Source organism: Narcine bancroftii, chromosome 8 (assembly GCF_036971445.1).
Source record: "Narcine bancroftii isolate sNarBan1 chromosome 8, sNarBan1.hap1, whole genome shotgun sequence".
NCBI classification, from domain to species: domain Eukaryota; kingdom Metazoa; phylum Chordata; class Chondrichthyes; order Torpediniformes; family Narcinidae; genus Narcine; species Narcine bancroftii.
The window spans coordinates 168,822,721-168,845,225 of NC_091476.1; the positions used below are offsets into that span (position 1 = coordinate 168,822,721).

A 22,505-nucleotide genomic window follows, 5' to 3' on the forward strand; every position below is an offset into this window, starting at 1 on the left:
GGAAAAATTTAATTTTGGGCCATGATTTATTAAATGGATAAAATTATTGTATTTACATCCCACTGCCTCAATTCTTACTAATTTACAGCAATCAAAACCTTTTAATCTTCAACGGTGTACTCGTCAAGGTTGTCCTTTAAGTTCATTACCTTTTGACTTGGTATTAGAACCTCTTGCAGTTGCTCTTTGTGAAAGTAGAGATTTTATAGGGATCCATAGGAACGGTATTGAACATAAGGTTTCCTGATGTGCAGATGATATTTTGCTTTTTGTATCCAATCCAGATGTTTCTTTAGCAAGTTTATTAGCTTTGCTTTCTCATATTAGTCAATTTTCTGGGTACAAGTTGAATCTGCATAAAAGTGATCTTTTACCTTTAAATGGTTCTATATCAAGATATTTTAATTTTCCTTTTAAGATTGCAATGGATCAATTTACTTATCTCAGTATTACAATTACTAGGAGTTATAAACACCTTAAGGAAAAATTTTCTACTTTATTTAATCAGGTCAAATAACTGCATCAAGATGGTCACCTGTATCTATTTCCATGATTGCATCAATTCTATAAAAATGAACATTCTACCTAATTTTTGTACATTTTCCAATCTAATCCAATTTTCATTCCAAATCCTTTTTTGACTCGTTTGATTTGCTTATATCTTCCTACATATTGGCAAGGAAAACTCCCCCGCTTAAATAAAACTAATCAAAAAGATTAAAGGAATGGTGGATTGGTGTTTTATATTTTATTACTGGGCGGTCAATGTACTTAAATTTGCTTCTTTTGTTAAACTTCGATAATCTATTTGACTGCCCTTCATGTGTAGAACTGGAACTGAATTTTACTAAAAATACTTCTATGTTGGGAATTCTAGAGTCTTTTTTAATCCTCTTTTTTTATATAAACTAACTGATAATCTGTTAATTAGACATAACTTGAGAATATGGGCATAATTTAGAAGGTTTTTTGGATTTCAGATCTTTTCTCTTGCCAGCCCTATTATATCTTTTTCAACCTTCTTTGCAAGATACTGTCTTTAATGACTGGCATAAATTGGGTATTAAATGTTTTAATTACCTTTTTATTTGAAACAATTTTGCTTCCTTTGAATATTTGGTGGTAAAACTTAACTTAGCAAACACTCATTTCTTTAGATATTTACAAGTTAGACATCTTGTTCAATCTCAGATCCCTGACTTTCCACAAATTCACGAGCCAAACATCTTTGATACACTTTGATTTGCAAGTTTCTCTAAAGGTTTAATATCTCTTATTTGCAATAATTTGCTTGATTTAAGGATGGCCTCGTTAGTTAAAATCAAGAATGATTGGGAACAGGATTTGAATCTTTCATTCTCAGATGAGGCGTGGGATTCTATTTGTAATCTGATTAATATGACCTCCTTTAGTGCACGACACTGTTGCAATTTAAAGTGGTCCATAGAGTACATAGTCTAAAGTTGTCTAATTTTTATTCAGATATAAATCCTCTATGTGACAAATGTGAAATGGGTGATGCTTCTTTGGTTCATACAAATTTTGGAAAGATACCTTTCAAACATTATTGGTGATTCTCAAGATCAAACTAGAACCTTGTCGTATAATTGCTCTATTCGAATCATTTCAAGATGATGATGTTATACTGACTCCAAATCAAAACCAAATTTTATCTTTTATTTCATTGATAGCCATACGTGCAATTTTGATTAAGTGGTAAGACAATACTCCACCACACATACACAATGGTTAAGTAATATTATGTCTTGGTAAAGTTTAGAAAAAAAGAGATATGCCATTAAAGCGTCAAATGTTAACTTCCAAAAGACGTGGGGCCTGTTTATCGACTATTACCATAACCTAAAGAATTAGGGTGTTCTGAAGCTTTGGTGCTCTGCTGTCCATATCCAGGTTGTTGTCACTTGATTCCTGCAGTTTAGCTTTTAGCCTTACTTAAAGGTAGGGGTTCTGAATTACAAGGATTTTTGGGTGTTTTTTAATTTCTTTTGAACCTTACAATACACAATTGTGCATAATGTAAATATCTATAAAGTATTTCAAAAAGAAAGAAAGAAATTGGAATGTGCACTTTAATTACATGTGAATTGTTTGATTACAAATTTAAAACTACAGCACTGGGGCAAATAAAAGGAAATAGTGTGTTTGTCCCAAACATTATGGAGGGCATGAAGTATATAATTGCATCTGCCTTACATTATGGAAATTATTCAAGTATATCCTATCTAGAAAAATGGCAAATCAAATCCAATTGGGCCAGTCTCCTGCAAAAAAAGATGTCGTCAACATGATCACCCACCATTTTGCGTGGGCCCTTCCATTCCAGACTGTGCTACAAAAGAGCTGAATTCCAGAGGCTCAAAGGTGTCAAGCCATCAGTTGGTTGAGTGGTATGAGTGAGCCCAAGTGAAATTGAAGGCAATTGAAATGTTGGAGAAACTCTTTATTGTCTCGAATTATAGCTAGTACAAAGGACAGTAGTTGCAGATGTTAAAGTAATTAAAGTTATTGTTCATGTTTGCTGATATTGAAGAAAATCACTCAGACCATGCAGGCTTTCAGATCAATTGCATCAAACCTGCTTCTCTACCAATCTTGCTGCAATGTATTCTCTCAATACCCCACTAACTCACCTGCCATCTACCCTGACAAGTACCTTTAATCATCTGGCAGATATTTATAATTCAAAAGGTCAAAGTAGCAATTGTGGGAACTCTACATGGTCACCGGGACAGTATGCAAACTCCTACAGCATCACGACAGCTTGTGTCTTCAGCAAAGTAGAATCTATAACCCGCTTCAAGGGTATTGCCCTCACCAAGTTTTCCTTCGTCAACATTCTGTGGGACGCCAATAACCAAAAGCTGAATTGGACAATTTACATAAGTAGCTGCATGAATGGCTCCCAATTCATCACCCTACCAATTTTCACTTGCCACTTTCGCTATGGTGCCTAGTGTCTGCATAATGTACCAAAGTAATTTATTGAGGTATCTTGCACAACATAATCTCAAATCCATGCCCACATTGATTGACAAGGAAGTCAGCAGGCCATAAGAATATGTATGGAGTGAAACAAGCAAGTCTGCAGATGCTGCGATTGTACTGAAGGGACACAGATGCTGGAGCAACTCAGCCAGTCTCACAGCATCCATAAGGATATATTACTGACGTTTCGGGCTTGACCCCCTCCTTCAAGGAATAAGCAAAGAATACAAAGGTGTAGGAATAAAGAGACTGAAGGCTGGCTGGCGGAGGAGTCCACAACAACAAAGATGTTATTGGATATGATAAGAGGAGAGATGAGAATGTATGTCACTGATTACAAGTCCCCTTCAACCCGACGGGGAACGTTGCAGCTCCTTTGCCCTTTGGTCGAAATCCTGATCCAAAACCACATGATGAACACCTTCATCACATAGAAGGTAGTGGGCCAAGAATGTGTGACACCTGCATGTGGTTAAGGATAGTCAAGTAACTGGTCCCATCACGTGAAGAATAAAAACTCAACTAGCCTTTAACAAGCATGCCTTTAATTTTGAAGACTAATCTGGCTATTGTAAGGCAGTACTAAATATTTTAAATCTAAAATATATAATGAACAATGAGGTCCATTTTTAGAGTTATTGATGAGTGCACCGTTTTCTATTATAAACTGCATGAATCAAAATTATGTTAATTTTATACATGTTAATTTAGCAAATATTCCACAAATTTTGTTAACTGAAAATATTGTTTTGCTTTGAAGATGCAATGTAAATTATGTGAGTGGAAAGGGAAGGTTGAGAATCACTGCTCTTGATCCAACGTTACTGAAATATTTTGCTCGAGAAAAACTGTCATTGGCTCATTTCCTTTGGAGTTCTGAAACCGTGCACATAACGAGTCCATGAGGGACGATTAAAATAGTGATTTTCAATTTTTTTTTCCCACCCACATTATCACCTTAAGTAATCTCTTACTAATAGCATAGGGATTACTTAAAATGGTATATGAGTGGAAAGAAAAAGGTTGAGAACCACTGGTCTAGATTGAAGGAACTAATTTACAAAAATCAATGGTTCTATTAACTGCTGCTTTGAAATAATAGAGTGAATGTAAAATGACGATTGCTCTTGTATTATTTAACTGCAGCGATTAATTAGAGTGAATCTTTATCTCTTAGTATTAATTCATTGTAAATTTGTCTGACCTTTTATTCTTAGCTCATTTATCTGGTCTGGATATGTGCCTGGTTGAGAAAATACTTTTGACACTTTGATTCTTAATGTAATATTTTAAACTTTATTATATACATAGGATTACTGAACGACCTTTGCCAGTTAGCAGATGCCAAGATCAAAGTTTGAGGAAAATGGACAAATAGCAAAACATTGAAATCGAGTTGCTTCAGGCGTTCACCATGTTTTTAACTGGATTCTACAAATAAGAAGCAGGCAATGCCTCCTCCTGGTGTTCAAGGCCACTCATTGCATCTTTGTCAGCTGCACCTCACTTGTGTTCTATTGGACGACACTGTTGGAATACGGCTCATTTGTTTGTTATTTGTACAAGTAAAGCCTCCATTGGGTTTTATAGTCAATTTAAACTGTCATGGGAAGGGGGGTGGGGTGGGGGTATTGGTCACCTTTATGTCTGTTGTGACTGAGTTTGACTATATGATGTTTACCCGTGGCATTTACGTGAGATTGTCTTCGACAAAAGCATTTTGTTTCATTGGTAGCATTGAGTTTTAAATCTCTTATTGGAAGTTCTTGTTTCAATTTAAGTACAAATGGAAGTTAATTTTTCTTTGCCCTGAACTTTATTTGAAATAATCTCTTCTGTGCTGGATTGTGCCTTGACAGATGTTGTATGCAGGCACATTGTTCTCATTTTGGGGTCAAAGCCTTGTGTAGTTGGGAGTGTGAGAAAAGCACAGAAGGCCATAATCCCCAGATATTTTTAAATGGACTCAATGGAGTTAAATTCAATAGCAACACATGGTTTTATTTTTTTGAACCCATTATATTTTTTGTGCTTTGGATATTGTATGTATAAATATTACCTTTTTAATTTGTACAATTATGACCTTTTTTGGACACATGGCTTAATTATTTTTTTTAAGACAGAAAATGGATTTGTGACATTTTGTATTAAAGATGTTAATTATTGTTGTTTCTCATTCCTGATTAGACCTGCTCTCAGCATCTGATGGGGAATATTCGACAGGGTTGACTGATAAATTAAGCTGGAGCTTCAGCAGTAGATGTAGTCTTTTCACTGGATGTGTATACCAGCCTAACCATTCTCTGCAACTGCTAATGGTAGCACCCTGGCCTCTTGGGTTCGAGGACAAATGCTGTTGCACCTTGAATGTGCAATCTTAGCTGATTCTTTATTGCACTACTGAGGAACCATTGATGTTTTGAAAGTATATTCTTTAAGGAAGGTATTAACATGAGTCCTGTTGATCAGATGGATGCAAAAGATGCTATTACACTTTTTTTTAATACATGCAAATTCTCCCAAAATGTTGACCATCATTTATCCTTTCATTAGTGCAAAATAGATTTGGTAATTTCTTTCTTAGCTGTTCGTGAGCTTTGCCATAAGCCACTTTTCTTTGTATTGGGCTATGTGATAGTGAAGTAATTCTTGAACAGTGAAGTACTTTGAATGCAATGTATAAAAACACATTTATTACACACTGATAACATTTTTTTATATTTGATAACACCATCACAGTTGGTGACTAAGAATAGGTGTGATGGTTTTCCATAGTCAAAGATTTTGTGTGAAAATATCTGACTTGTAGTTAATCCTCCAGAACACCTAACACCATGCATGGTTTTGCTGATTGATGTAATTACGATATTTAAAGTGGCATAAAAGTTGGAATATCTCGAATGAGGTAACAAGTAATCATCAGGAAAAAATGTTTCATTGGTGCTTTTTCAACCTCAACTGGAATATTTTCTGTAGCTATGGGAAACCGATCAATAAATATCCAGTTAGTAATGATTGGTTACAGGAGCTGAGTGCTGAGAAAAGAATCTTTTGAAGACTCAACTGCACCTCTGATGTGACAACCCGAGACTTCATCACACAACAGCCTATTTGAATCAGCCTTTCCATTGCTCCTGGTGTCAAAAATGCTTGATCCCAATTAAAAATACAACAATTTGCCTGCTGAAGAGCTAAAACTTGGTGGTGAGGATTGTCAGTCATAAATTTCAACGTATACATCTCAATGATGCTATTATTGTGACCACTTAAAAGAAAGGAAACATTTGACATGTTAAAGAGAGAAAGAGAGTCCCATTTTAGCCACATGGAAAATTATTTCCATATTCTTATTAACTGCTTTATGGCGTAAGGAAGTGTGTATTGCATCCATTTGGAGACATAGTGGTCTTGTTCTTTACTATCACACAGTTCAAAGTGAAGTGCAGGAAGCAGCTCCAACAATAGTTCTTGGGATTTTTTTTACCTGACTTTTGACTCCATCAACCAGAAGGGATTGTAGACCACAGCCTGCAAAGTTGGCTACCTGCAGAATTTTTTCTCTATTTGCATTGTGTTTGCATGCAAACATGATCCTGATCAACGTGCCTACAAGAGCAGTAATCTAGGTGAAAACCTGTGTCAGCAAATCAACATTTTCCACTCAATTCTTCGGTGATATGCCTGTCCTCTATCTAAAGTTCCTGCAAGGATAGAGTTAATCTTCAAACCTAGTTGATTTCTTCTTATGGCATGAGATTCTTGCACCATGGTCACCTGAACCTTGGTAGTCAAAAAGAAACAGAAGTTGGAGGCCAAGGTCCAATATTGTCATCTCATTCACTGAGATTCACAAATGGATAGGCCTTGAAGTCTGCATCTACAAGACAAAGGTCCTCTACCAAACTGCTCTCACAATACAATGTTGCTCTCTGACAATAAAAGGTCATATGTGGATCTCTTGTTCATTCACCGGCCACCTAAAGTCACCATTGCCTTCAGCACATCAAAATCCTTTGAAGAAGAGGTGTCTGAAGACTTAAGACTAACCTTGTAATCTACAGGACACAGTAAATCATTTTTAAGATTTTGACATTTTGGAAAGATTCCACCAATATTGTGCAAAATCCTCTTAAGTTCACTGGAAGAATGTGAACCAATATTGATGGACTCTTTCAGCCAAGATGCCCAGCATTGAAGCTCTAATTGCACTCAGTTGGTTCCATTGAACAAGACACATTGTTCATATGCCCAACACCAGACTCCAGATAAGGAACAGTCGTCCCAAGCTTGTCACAGTAAAATTTTATCAGGAGGATATAGAAAAGACTTCATGGATGTACTAAAAGCCTTAAAGAAAATATAACTTGCAATATAAATTGTGGAAATCCATGGGCTTTCCCTAATCAAACTGGATAGGAAGCATCCTGCAAAACTATTAACAAATTTAAGTCCATGCATCTGGACAAATGCAAGCCCTTCTCAAATGGTCAAAGGAGTGAACAAACTAGCAAGCTACCGGGAAAAAACAAGGATGCTGCTTTGTGAGATGAAGCCACCGTCTTCCATCTTTTATAGGCGTTCATATGGTTAGTGTCATTGTTACTGTAACAGCAACCTGGGTTTGAATCCAGCGCTGCCTAAGGAGTTTGTACATTCTCCCTATGCCTGCATAGGTTTCCTCCCACCGTTCAAAAAAAAAATGTTAATTTTGCTGTTTGGGAAGGGGAGCATGAACTCATGAGCCAGAAAGGTTTGTCAGCGTGCTCAACATCTAAATTTAAAATTAAAATTTAACTTTTAAAATATTGATGCTCAGAAAGAACAAATGGCAAAGGAATCAACTTAGACCAGGGATAGCCACATTTTTTTGGTCGTGGGCCACATACTAAAAAAAATATATATGGAGTCACGGGCCAAACAATGCCAAGCAATTTTAAACTAATTACACAGCAAGACCTGAAATCCCCTGTGCCATCAAAAATTCATATTTTTTAATCAAAATAACTATACAACACTACTGAACAGTTTAACTGTTGACATTACTGTAGTTTATTGATGCGCTCACATATTATAGTAGGCATTTCTGTATCTGCTGTTCTTTAAATGAATACAATAAAGCTCCCTAAAACTACGGAAGTTTTGAAACTAAGATGTCCAATGGTAGCCTTGAAGTTGTTCAAAATAGCAGCGACATCTTGTATTGCAACTAAGACGTTCAATGTAGATACAGTGCAATATATAATGAGCCACTTAAAAATGGGCTCGTTAGTTTGGCTACCCCTGCCCTTGGCCTTCGACCAACTGGACCTGCAGAACTCCCAACAAAAGGCAGGTTGAAAAGTGAGCTTAATTGGTAGAGAGCTTCTCAAGCTTCTGGCTGGCACCTCATGCCAAACTGAAGGACATTATACCTTTTTTTGAGTGGGATGTGGGATATAATTGGATAATGAAAGAAATTTGTTGTGGTGAAGTTTTCTTCACTGTGAGAGTTCTCCCTTCATTTAACCCCTTCAAGGTGAAAGTTTTAATTACTGCTGCCTTTTCTATCCTTAGAATATTGGCTACTGAACAAATCTGAAGTAATGATCATCTTTATAACCTATCATTTTAAGTAGTTAAATAGCACATGAACTTGGGGTTTTGAGGTTAGGTCATTTTTTTTTTGTGCTGCACATGTCTCAATTAATATGTTATCCATGGGGATATTTTGCTTTAAAGGAATCTAATTCATTGTCAAATTAAGACTTAAAATTCATTCAAATCTGACAAAACAACCAAACAATTCACAAGGCTAGTTGAAACCAACCAATACTTTAGCAATAGAATAAAAGGGAAAATTTAAATTTTAAATGACTGGTAAAATTTGATAGATTTTGAGGATTTTTAAATTCAACAAGGTATTATTTTTATCAGATGATTAAAAAGATGTCCACATGTCAAGAACTGGAATGCAATCTGTTTCTCTAGTGTTTGTTTACACATCAGATGAGCTACGCAGTTACTAAGAGTGACATGGCAACATCAGATGGTATGTGTATACAGAAGTCTCATACTGTTAACATATTGGAGACTGGACTACTGCTGTTCAGAATATCGCATTATAAATTGAGGTTGCCATAATCTGCATGGGATTCTGACAGGAATGAACAGGCAAGATTTGCTCGTGCAAGATCATTCCATTTTTGGTCAACTCTCATTGAAAGGTTGGAATTCTTGTTTTGCTTTCGGAGATTTTGGAACTCGTGCTGGCTGGACAAGGATTGAGGTTACTAGTCGGAATGTGGTGTTGGTGACTTTCTTGTCCTTTGTAGTGCATTTTTATTTTATTCTTCATGTTGGCTACTATATCAAAAGCATGCAGGGCAGTTGTGGTGAGAGAGTGGGATCGTTGGCTAATCTCCAAAAATGGAGTTCTTTTTAACTGGATCGCAAGATTTGATGCAGAGAGCATGAAACAAATCAATTAAAATTCTCAGAATATATAAAGTACAATCAACATCAAATATTGTGGTCATATTATTTGAGTTGCACTTTATGCTGTAAATCTGGTTCGTTTAAAATACTTTCTATATTTTAAATAAACCAGTTAAGAACTTTGTTAAAACTAAGCCAGTTAAAGGAAAACAAAAGAAAAATGATCAAGTAATGAAATATTGTTTTCTTTAAGGTGTAAATAACCATAGTAATTTGTAAAGTTTTTTTATTTGTTCTGCTTATTGAACATTGTCTGTAAATGACTGTTCAGAACATCAGGAAGATAGATCGGAATTCAGGGCAATAAGAAGGGCCTCGTAGCTGATCAAAACAATTTAGCATTCACTTTATATTTTCTGTTAATTAAAAAAAAACATTTAGTTAAATTATAGAAAAGCAGAAAATGCCAGGGGTTTTGGAGGGAGGTGTTTTTAGTGGATGGGAACAAATCTTGTGTAGAAAGGGAATTTTACAGTAAAATTACTTCATGAATTCCATGTATTTAAAGTTTGTACTATTGCTGATTTTGTTTCCTCTTATCCCAAACTTTGTACTTTACCCATCTGCTTCCTACATGTTGTGTCAACGTTGTTTAATTTGTCATATAGTATAAAATTATTGCAGAATCCTAATTGCTTGAGATATCCAATTGCTTGAGCAAATCTTTGTAAGCATTGCTGAGCATGTTGAGTACAATCAAGAACAAAATAAATTTTATCTTTGGTAAAGTAGGGTTTGGTCAACTTAGCTGTACCAGCAGCATATTAAACTGCTTTTGTTTTAATACCTCTAAGCTAGCAGAGAGCAGAAAATGGATTGAGTAGAATTTGCATTGTGCCATTACAACTACTTTAGGCCCAATCCGTTACAGTACATCCTGATAACTTGCATTATTTAAAAAAAAACTCCATCTGGAATGAACTTTCTGAAAAGTCAGCCAATGTTGTATCTTGTATATTGCGTTCTTAAATAGAATGTTCCTAGAACAGAAAATATACATCTGGAAAATAAAATAAAGACTACTTTCACAAAAATCTCCCATGGAGAAACCATCATTCATCCATAAATTGTAAACAAAATTCCACAGAAGCTGATATCAAAATAAATTTAATTTGCTTTTGACTGAGGAGGCACTTAGGCAATTCCTGCCAGTGGAGTATCTGTCTGCCTTGCAGCAGTCAAAAAAAAATTCGTGTAATATGACACTGTTTTATTAATATGACAATAAATTGAATCTTGATTGGATCTGAGCTTGAAGACTTGAATGGAACAATTGTGCACCTTGCTGGATGTTAACTATGCGGTGTTTATTTACCACTGTGCTAAAATCCACTTTAGATTGTATTTAAAATATACAGAGTGGGATTGAACCCATAAACACCTGACACCCAGTGAGACAGCCACTAAGTGACTCCTGATTTTTGTATCCATTATAAAAGTATATGTGGAATGTTGACTTTGCTGGCAAGGCCAGGATTTATTGTCCAATCTGTGATGTTTCTTTTATTGTAATAAAGAAACTTAGGTTCCTTTAAAACAATTATACTTTATTAGCTATAGAACTCACTCACAACCGTGTGGAGACATCCATCTTGAATCGAACTGAGCTGCAGCAAACTAGTCTCCGACTCGCTCTAGTGGTCAGGAGGATCACTAGCACTCTATCATTACATGATAATGATGTTTGATCTAACAACATGGCCCACTAATCCAGCATTAATTTCAATTTGAAGTTCAATACAAATGTAAACAACAGCAGCAGCACAACCATTTTAACTGTGCTGTTCTTTTTTCTTTTAGAAATACAGTCCGTCAGGTGCTTTGATAATGCACGTGGATCTTCTTAACACAGGTGCTTGTGTGAGCTCTGCTGGTCGACTACTCTCTAGCACTGGTGGTGTTTCCTCTGTTGCTGTGTAGGCTGGATCTTCTGCATTTGTTTATTCCCGCAATATATCTGGCATTTTCAGCAGGCTCTTTCAATTCCTCCTCAGTATTTGACCATCCTCTGTTCTGACTGTGTCGGATATTGGATTTACTTCCACCAGAAGTAAATCCTCAGGTGTTGGAATCTCTGAGTCTTACTGTGTCATGTTGGGCCAGTGGCCCTAAGCTTCTTGCTGACATGTCGTAGTTTGCTTTTTGTCTCCATTGCAGATGCTTTTGTTTCCGTTTGACATCTTTGACGTCTCTGATCTTGTTTGGGTCTGCAGAGAAGGGAAGTGTGGTGCATAGTCTATCTCCCATCAGAAGTTCAGCAAGTGACATGCCATGTGAAGCTCTGTAACTCAATCAAGCTAGGTATGGATCTGAGCCACTGTCTAATGCTTTATTGAGCAACTATCTCTGTGAACTCCTTTCTCTGCTTTACTGTTTGACAGTGGATGCAGAGGACTTTAAATCACGTGTCGAAAATCATACTCTTCTGCAAAGTTCTGGAGTTCTCTATTGCTGTAGTATGGTCCATTGTCACTGTAGACAATTTGAAGAATTACATGTTTTGCAAAGATCGATTTCATATATTTGATCACACAAGCAGCAGACATGTTAGGAAGCAGCACAAACTCCGGATAGTTTGATAGTTAATCAATAGCCAGCAAGTAATTATTTCCATCCATGTGGAACAGATCAGTCCCAACTTTCTGCTGGTAAGTCAGTTATGATCATGGGTTCCTTTGTGTGAGGTTTCAAACAGGCCTCACAGCTGGAAACCATCCTGCCAATGTCAGCATTTATCCCTGGCCAATAAACAGCAGGTCTGGCCCTCCTCTTGCATTTTTCCATTCCAGGTGCCCCTCAAGCACCCTTTCCAGCATCTCTTGTTGCTATGATTGAGGAGTGATAATTCTGCTCTGTCTGAGTAGAAGTCCATTGACAACACTCAGCTCAGCGCTGATGTCATAATATGGCTGACATTCACCTCCAGGCCATCCTTCATTTAGATTCTAGATGATCTCCTGTAGAACTGGGTATTTTTCTGTTTCAGCTGTGATCTGCTTGGATTTCATGTCAGATACAGGAAGAGATTCAGTGATCAGGTTCACAAAGAGATTTACACCTGTTTCTGTGGAACTCTCATTCATTCTGTATCTTTGCCCTGGATAAAGTATCAGCTAACACAATAGGTTTCCCTGGTGTGTACAGCCTCATGACTAGGCTTAAGTCTTCACATGCTTTGTCACCTAAGTGTGATTCATGTCCATCTGGGACTACTGTGAACCTATTGTGTCGATGCTCTGTCCATTGTAGGCTTTGAGGTGTACAAGATTTACATGGATGTATTGCTTTATCTTCATTGCCCTGATGCCATGCTCACAGATTAAATTGACCTTTGCCCTGATGTCCATCTTGAGAGGATTATTTGTTCCATTTGTATGCAATGACACATTCCACTTATCCTTTTCGACTTTATTCACGCTTGGCTGTTCAGTGTATGTTGGTTTATAATCTTCCTTCACTACCATGCCAAAAATAAGTGTATCACGGAGAGCAGTTTCTTCTATAGTGTGTACACTGTCATTTCTATTTTGTTCGCCTTTGGAAAAAGATTGCTTTGCATAGAGATTCTTCCCTTTGCAGCTATTACAGACATTTCCATAAGCAGGGCATCATTTTGGTAAATGTTGAGTGCCACATAGTTGGCACTTGAATGTCTCTCCATCTTTTTATTGTTTCCTATATCCCATTTTTTTGTTTGTGTGTCCTGATACTGGCTACAACTATGCCTTAATTTTCACTGGCTTTTACCCTACCAATGAACGTTTTCACATACTGCAGAGCTAAATTACTGGTGTAGCATATCTTCACGGCTCCAGCTAAGCTAAGCTCTGTCTCTCATAGGAACCTCTCTCTCATTTTCTTATCAATAATCCTGAACACAGACATTAAACCTTGCAGTGATCCAAAATTGCATATTTTACCTTTTAATTTTAAGTCTGTTAAGAAAGTATTAAAGTTCTCTTCCTGAATCTGTGTATGCAAGTGAAACACGTACCTCTCAAATATTTTATTTTCCTTTGATGAACTCTGTTCATTAAACATTCAATAGCCTGTCAAACTTGTCCTGGTCAGATGCTTCGGAAAATATGTTAAAATGCTCTAGAGCTTGAGGTCCTGCCATGGTAAGTAGCAGTGCAATCTTCCATGCATCAGGTTTGCTATCAACTCCAATACCTTGCAGGTACAGCATGAATCTTTGTTTGAACAACCTCCACTCGTGGTCAATATTTCCAGTCCAATTTACAGCATCAGGAGACTTCACACTTTCCATTTTGATGCTGCTATTGACTGCTTCTCACTCTGTACACTCCCAGTGTTTCTTCCACTCATAGTATGCATACTCCTGGTGTTTCTTCCACTCCCGGCACTATGTGATGTTTCTTTTTATTGTAATATAGAAACTTAGGGTTTTTTTTTAACTATAATTTATTAGCTATAGAACTCACTCACGAACATGTGGATGCATCCATCTTGAACCCAACCAAGCTGCAACAAGCTGGTCTCTGACTCCCTCTAGTGGTCAGAAGGATCACTAGCATTCTATCATTACACAAACCCAAATGCCCTTATGGTGAAGGGGTGTTTTGGGTAGTTAGATTGATCACTTGCCACAGGATACCCAGCTGTTTACTAACAGTTGTTACAACATTATTTTTATCCTAAGTTCATTGTTGGTCAATGATGACACCCAGGATCTTAACGTCAGGAAATTAGCAATGTTAATACCTTTCAATATCCAAATAGAAAGAATTTCTCAATTTAGAGTCTTTGTTTGCTATTGTATGGTATGAAGGTTTCCCAATATTGCTACATTTTCTAAGGAGTTGTAAATCGAGTAAACGTGATGTGATCATCAGGAAATATCTTCAATTCTGAAAGGAAGTTCATTGATGAAGCAACTATAAATGGTGGAGCAGCACCTGCAGTAGCATCCTGAGTCTGAGGTGATTGATCCTCAATGACTTCAGGATCTTCCTTTGAGCCTTGTACATTTTTTTCTCTCTTAATTCCCATTGACCAGTTTTCTTTCAGGTCTCCTTGATGTCACACTTCCCCAAATACTGTCCTTGTTTTCAAGACTGTTACTTAACTATTCCCCTTCAGAACTCAGATTGTTGGTCCATGTCTGAACCTGGGTTAAGCCTAGAGTTAAGTGGTCCAATCAAAACCCAAAATAGGTATCAAGAAGCAGGTTGGTAGTATCTGTGTTATTAACAACACTGTATATCATTTCTGATCTACTGTGATGAATGCTTTGAGAGGTCATTGCCAGAATTAATACGTACTTAAATAAAGATTTGGACTCACTGCAATCTGCCTACTGTCACAATCACTCCACACAGATAAGATTTCACTGGCTCTCCACTGAGCTCTGGATCACCTAGACAATGGCAACCCATACATCCGGGTACTCTTCATCGGCTACAGCTCAGACTTCAACATCATCGTTCCCTCAGAGCTGGTCAGCAAGCTCCAAAACTTGGGCCCCTGCACTTCACTTCTGTAATTGGATCCTTGACTTCCTCATCAGAAAACCACAGTCATTACAAATTGGAAACAAGGCCTCCTCCTCACTGACAATCAATATAAGGGCACCTTAAAGATGAATGCTTAGCCCCTGCTATTAGCTCTACACCCATGACTGTGTGGCTGGGTACAATTCAAATGCTGTCTTCAAATTTGCCAATGACACCACGGTTGTCTGTAGAATAACAGACGGCAATGAGGAAGCGGACAGGAGGGCGATAGATCAGCGAGTTGAGTGGTGTCCCAATAACATTGCACTCAATGTTAGAAAAACCAAGGAGATGATTGTGGAAATCAGGACATGACCCAGTCCTCATCGAGGGCTCAGCAGTGGAGAAGGTGAAGAACTTCAAATTCCTGGGTTTCAACATCTCTGATGATCTGTCCTGAGGCCTCCATATTGATACAACCAGAAAGAAAGCTTGCCAGAGGCTATACTTTGAGTTTGAGGAGATTTAGTATATCACCAAAGACCTCAAAAATTTCAACAGGTGTACCAGGAGGACCATTCTTGTCTGATTGCATCACTGTGTGGAATAGAGATGCCACTGCACAGGTCAGGAAAAAAAAAAACACCAGATTTGTTGACTTGGCCAGCACATCACGGGCATCAGTACTCCATCGAAGACATCTACAAGAGTCTTAAAAAACAGCCTCAATCCTTAAAATCCCCGACCACCCAGACCACGCCCTCTTCATTCTGTTACCATCAGGAAGGAGGCACGGGAGCCTGAAGACAAGCACCCTGTGGCACCAGGGCAGTATCTTCCTCTCTGCCATCAGATTTCTGAATGGACAATGAACCAAAAACACTACCTCACTTTCTCCGATTTCTTTGCACTATTCATTTATTTTGTAATGTATTTAATAGCAATATTTGCACAGCAATGCTGCCACAAAACAAAAATTTCTGTGATGTTTATGAAAATTATTCTGATGACAGAAGGACTGATTGGATCGCAATTTAGTCAATTTTGACAAATTCCCTTTTTTTGTGAACTGGAGTACCTCAGCAAATTTTCCCATTATTAGGCAGATGGATCTATAACTGTATAGGAACACTTTGATTACAGATGTGTCTACTTCTGGAGAGTAAGTTCTCAGGTTTCAGAGTCTTTGCTCAGTCTAATGTTCTTTTTCTGCTATTTCCTGCTGCCGCATGCAATGAATTTGAAAGGCTTTTGTAATGGCAGAGTTCGTATGACAAGTCTGAGGTCATTCATCTATGGTTCTGGATAATGCTCTTGCAAATTGTTCAGCCACGCATTTGGCATGTGCTGGGGTTAGCCATCTTGAATATGTGAATGTCCTGTAATTTCCTCTGTTAACTTCTTATTGTTCACACGACTAAAGGACTGCAGTGCTTTGATTAATGCATTTGTTGTGGGACTGCACGCCTCATTTTTGTTGTTGAGTGAGGTTGGCGTTTCTCACTGATGACTTTCATCGACTTTAGTTTGCAAAGTAACCTTTTATATGGTCATTAACAATGGTCTCCTCACATAGCTTTTCACATTGACAAACCACCTCTTGATCAGCAGAAAAGAAAATCTAGCCCTCCGAAGCTACATTGTGCGCCCTTTCCTTGGGCGATATCGACTTGGATTCTAAAATGCATTTTATTTAGTTATGGGGATCGTTCATTGTTTATGTTCCCTGTTTTTACATGATTGAGTGGGAGATTTTCATCTTGTGCACACACATTCCATTCATAGTCTTCCCTCTAATCCTTCTGGTCATACTGAATGGAAGGCTTTTGGCACAATGGGGGAGATGGAAGTGGCATTTCTGTAATGCTATAGTTACTTAGTGACTGGTAACTACAACAGTAGGAATGATGGGCATCCAGCAGCGAGAGCTATGCTGGTGTTGAAGCACACAATAGCTCACTTTACAAACAGAATTCCAGCAGCTCGTGACCATCGTTTTGGAGATGCATGAAAAATTGTGATTCCAGAAACAACTAAGGATCCATGTGGAATGCACAAAAAGTGCAGTAGAAACGCGACAGGTCGTGCAGCATCTTAGGAATGAAAGGGTAACCAAGGTTTCGGCCTGAGCTCTTCGTCCACATGTGAGCAGATGCATGGGGGTGGTGGGGGGGGGGGCAGGAGAAGAGGAGACAGGAGGAGGGAGAAAGGGGCAGGGGGAGGAGTGCAGGCCAACAGGTAAGGGGGGGGGAAGAGAAAAAAAATTGAGAAGTGATCAGAAATGGGGTAGATCTCGGATGGGAAGGCGACGGGGAGGTGGAGGAAAGAAGATACAGGGCTAGGGGAAGACTCAGGGGAGGGGTTTAACAGAAACTGGAGAAATCATTGTTAATGCCGCCTGGTTGGACAGTGCCCAGATGAAATGTAACGACTCAAATGGCTGCTACAAGAAAAGTAAAAACATTTGATATCTGGTTTTATGCAATTGAATTCCAGAAATAAAGTTCAGCGTACATGCACAACTAAAATCCCACGTTTTGGATATTATCACAGAGAATGATTATCCAGCCTTCCACAGTTTATTTTTTAGCTGAAGAGAAGACTTAGTGTCAATGTTTCGGTTTTTAATGGCTAGACTGGGCTTCCCAATTTTCTGATTAATGTTTGATCCCATATGACCCAGGATACAGTGTTCCATTGCAAGCCAAACTCTCGCACTTCAGGACATAAAATGTCAAATGGTATGATTTTAGGAAGAACAAGCATGTAATCTATTAAATTTTAATCCTTCAGTCAACATTACAAACTAGGAGGGTGGGGATTTGTTACGGCATGGACTAGTAGGGCCGAACTGGCCTGTTCTGTGCTGTAAGTGGTTCTATGGTTATTATTACCTTGCTTTTTATGGGTGGCTGCAATCAACTGCTGTATCTCAGACATTGCTCTCAAATAACTTCCCGCTCAAGTCCAAAGAGACTACTGATGTCAGAATCTAGAACAAATAACACAGCACTGGAAGAACTGAACAAGTCAAACACCATCTGTGGAGTTAAAAGGTACAAGTCCACATACTGGGTTTAGACCCTGCTTGAGGATTAAAGGGGTTGCAGAACAAAATGGCAATATATGAGTGGGGGAGGGGGGGAGAGAGTGGGTGGTAGGTGATAGGTGGAAGCAGAGGGGGAGGGAATGATGGAATGGGTGAGATGAACTAAAGGAGAAGAAAATTTGCTGTACAGGTGACAGGTGGCATGGGTTAAAAAGACTGTCAATGCTCGTATAATTGGTTTGAAATCAATGTATGTGTAATGAAATGTTGTTCTAAATTTGCTTTTGGCCTCTCCATATCAACTGAGAAGTCCAAGGACAGAGTGGTTGGAAGGAAAGTTTAAATGATATGCAACCAGAGGTAGGAAATGGCCATTGCAGGACTCCTGAGGTGCATTGAGATGTTCTCAGGATGTGAAAGACAAATCTGTTTTCATTTAATTTCACTTCTTCACTCTGCTACCATCGGGGGAAAAAGGTACAGGAGTCTAAAGACAAGCACTCAGTGGCACAAGGACAGCTTCTTCCCCGCTGCCACCAGATTCCTGAATAATCAATGAACCAAAGACTCTGCCTTCCTTTTCCTGCTCTGTTATTGTTATTAACTTTTATATATAGTAATGTTGTAAGATGATAATAATACAAACTTTTGCTGTAAACACCAAATTTCATGATTTGTTTATGACAATAAATCCTGATTCTGATTCTTAGGAACTGAGAAGCTATCTCACAAAAGTATTACACAGTTTATAAAATAAAACTTATTTATTTTAAGTTTTGAATTGATGTGCCATTCAGTGCATTTTGTGTTTAAATCTCTTTCAGCTACGACACAAAGGAATACCTCACAAGCTCCTCATTGTGAAAATGATACCTTAGACGTTTATCAATCCAGAAGCAGATTGATTGACCCAACAGAGGCCCAGTAGACATGGCCCTCTACTATACCTGGTCGGCCTTATGGAAGATTCTCAACAGGGTTTTAAATTGGTGGAGACTGATGTTGGTGGTACTGATTTCTTTTATCTTTGCCATGTGTGAATATAAATATTTTACTAAAGCAGAGAAACACAAAGGACTGCAGATGCTGTGGTTGTAGTAAGAACACAAAAATGCTAGAGAAACGCAGAAGGTCACACAGCGCCTATAGGAGGTAAAGGTATATCAACAATGTTTCGTGCTTGAGCCCATCTTCAAGCCTTTTTTTTTTAAACCTAAATAGACCTTTTTATATCTCTTATGTTCATCTGCCCATGCTGAGGTAGCTAGTTGACCTTTTATTTCAAAGAAGCAGAGGAAAAAAAAACTCATTCTCTGGGTGACTCCAAGAACAACATCAGACTCTTTCTTGAGTATAGTCTTTCTTTGGCTTGGCTTTGCGGACGAAGATTTATGGAGGGGGTAAATGTCCACGTCAGCTGCAGGCTCGATTGTGGCTGACAAGTCCGATGCGGGACAGGCAGACGCGGTTGCAGGGGAAAATTGGTGGGTTGGGGCTGGGTGTTGGGTTTTTCCTCCTTTGCCTTTTGTCAGTGAGGTGGGCTCTGCAGTCTTCTTCAAAGGAGGTTGCTGCCCGCCGAACTGTGAAGCGCCAAGATGCACGGTTTGAGGCCACTGGCGGTGGTCAATGTGGCAGGCACCAAGAGATTTCTTTTGGCAGTCCTTGTACCTCTTCTTTGGTGCACCTCTGTCACGGTGGCCAGTGGAGAGCTCGCCATATAACACGATCTTGGGAAGGCGATGGTCCTCCATTCTGGAGACGTGACCCACCCAGCTGCACACACAGGAATTCTGCAGGAACTCAATGGGTCCTGAAGTGTCTCGCACTTCAGGACATAAAATGTCAAATGGTATGATTTTAGGAAGAACAAGCCTGTAATCTATTAAATTTTAATCCTTCAGTCAACATTACAAAAACACGTACCCTGCCCTATTATTACCTTGGTTTTTATGGGGGGGGGGGCCTGCTGTGCGTTTAAAAATGGAGATAAAAATGCATTACCGGCGTTTCGGGTCTGACTTTTCCTCAAGATATGGGTAAAAAGCAGATGTGGATCGGTATTAAAAGACTGGTGAAAAAGGGGAAAATAGCAGGGGGCAGGAGTACAGACCAACAGGCAAATGATGATAACTAGAGAGGAGAAAGATGAAAATTGACTGGGAGAGAGGACATTTGTTTTGGTTCTTTGAAAGTGACAGAGGAAAATAGAGAGAGGGAGATGTAGGGAAATTTGGGGAGGGGTGGCTAACAGAAAACTGAGAAGCCAATGTTAATGCCATTGGGTTGGAGGGTGCCCAGCTGGAATGTGAGATGTTGTTCCTCCAATTTGTGGGTGGCCTCAGTCTGGTAGTATATTTCTATGGACACTGAGAGACCTGCCGATTTCCTCCATCATTTCTGTGTTTTCATACACAATTCCATTTGATCCTTCTAATCTCTGCTGAATCTAATGGGAGGAATATTCCTACAGCATGAGCCCACCATTAGACGTATCGTCCCCTCTCCATCTTCCGTAGGGACCGTACTTCCCTCTGTGATTCCCAGTAGCCACAGGAAGTTCCCCATGTGCCCACACCTCCTCCCTCACCATCATATGGGGCCCAAAGCAGTGGTTCCAAGTGAAACAACGTGATTCTGTGGGAGTCATCCACTGCATCCTGCTGTGGCCTTCCCTACGTCGGAAAGACTGGACGCAGACTGGGAGATCATTTTGGCGAGCACCTTCGCTCAGTCCGCATGAGTGGCAGGGATCTCCCAGTGGCCAACCATTTTAATTTTGTGCCCCACTCCCACGTCAATCCATGGTTTCATGTACTGTCAAACCAAGACCACCCATAAATTGGAGGAGCAACACTTAATTTTCCACTCTCCAACCGGAAGGTGTTAACGTCAACTTTTCCAGTTTCTGCTCACTTACTTCCCTTTCTCCCTCTCTTCCCCATCCATCTGTCTTCTTTACTTGAGCTCTCCCCTCCCTTCCCTCTCCATTCACAGAACCATCTGCCTCCCCCTGTTTGCTGGTGGGCCCTCCTCCCTAATCTACTTACCTCCTGTCTGTGGGACTGAGCTTCTCCCCCTGCTCTCTCCCCAGCATTTTGTTCAGGAGCCTGGCTACATTTTGCTCTTACCTTGATGAAGGGCTCAAGCCTGAAATATTGGAGATCTTTGGTGCGTAAAGAACACTGTTTGACCTGCTGAGTTTTTCCAGCATTGTGTTTTCACTTCAATGACGATGTCTGCAATTAATTTTACACTTAAATCTAAATCTAATTGACCCAGCCTGTCTTCATATTGAAATATGCCAACTGCTCTTCATGCAGAATTCTGATATATAAAGATAACCAAAATTATTGATATTAATTAGTGAAATATGGATTTGATTTGTTGAACAATTAATTCTCAACATCAATTTGGATAATTGTCTAACTTGGCTTCAAGCAGACTGAATGTCTGCTAGGGATCTGTACAAATTTTGATGTTGCGCAGCATCTGAAGAGTTGCATTGAGTTTCGAGTACTGTAAATCAAGGATAATTGAAAGCAAATAAAACTGTCGATACTTGAAATCCGAAATGTAAATGCTGCAAATGGCCAGCAGGACAGGCTGCTACTTTTAAATCAGGAACATATTGGTTTTGGAAACACTACATTACAGAACTGAATTACAGATTTACCAAAATAATACATGGCCTATAATTTAAGTTCTGAATTTGGGTTCTGGATTCTCTAGAGGGTGTCACATTAATTTGAACAAAACCGGCTGTATTCTCCAAAATTTAGAATGTTAACTGTTAATCCAATCAAAAGAGTTGGTAGGGTACATGGAAAAATATTATTTTGTGTTGGGCAACACCAAACAAGGGAGTATACTCTTAAGTGTGTCCAGGAATGATGACAGGGAACATTTTAAATCTTGAGCTTCTCCTTCCAATATCTGTAGATGCTTGTGATACTGTATATGGCGGTGTATAAGACGACTCTATAAAATGACCTCCAGAATTTCCACTTGCAATGTAGGTTTTACTCGCTGTATAAGACTACCCCAAGTCTTGCACTTACCACTGACTACTGGAGTGATGCTGTCACAATATTTTAAAAGCAAATTACCCAGTAAAGATTTAAATTTTATGAGCATATTTTGAAATAAACCACCGTCGGCTCCTTTAACGAGTCATTTAAAGCCTGTCCAGAGCCAATGGCAGTTGAACTGGGCAGATGGATCACCATGGGGGAGCGTTGAGACTTTGCTGTCAAGGTTTGGATATTAGGCCTGGCATATAAGATGACCCGGATTTGGGGTGACATTTTTAAGATTTACATGCCAACATATATGGCATTTGAAAATTTTCAAACCAAATACATTTTTCTGAAAGGATCAAGGGAAATATACTGAAGATAACTGGTTAAAATATGGATTTCCCATATATAATTAATTTCAGAACAAACTGATGGAGTTAGATGGTCTAATATAATCCAAATAATTTTTTTCTGAGTGTCACTTTTCTTTCACCTTGTTCACAG

The 22,505-nt window shown here is 38.7% G+C and overlaps 1 protein-coding gene across 4 annotated transcripts in view; it reads left to right on the forward strand.

Annotated features, from left to right (window-relative positions):
• Positions 1 to 18,993, forward strand: part of meaf6 (MYST/Esa1-associated factor 6) — a 37,179-nt gene extending 18,186 nt beyond the window's left edge. For 2 of the 4 annotated variants that reach the window (XR_011343575.1, XR_011343576.1), the window contains 2 exons: positions 4,318 to 9,209; positions 18,810 to 18,993. Coding sequence is in view for 2 of the 4 variants with exons in the window: in XM_069895820.1 (XP_069751921.1) it covers positions 18,810 to 18,863 (54 nt within the window). In the remaining 2 variants the exon portion in view is untranslated. The remainder of the gene's footprint in view (positions 1 to 4,317; positions 9,210 to 18,809) is intronic. The other 2 variants (XM_069895820.1, XM_069895821.1) reach the window with 1 other exon arrangement.
• Positions 18,994 to 22,505: the final 3,512 nt, after the last annotated feature.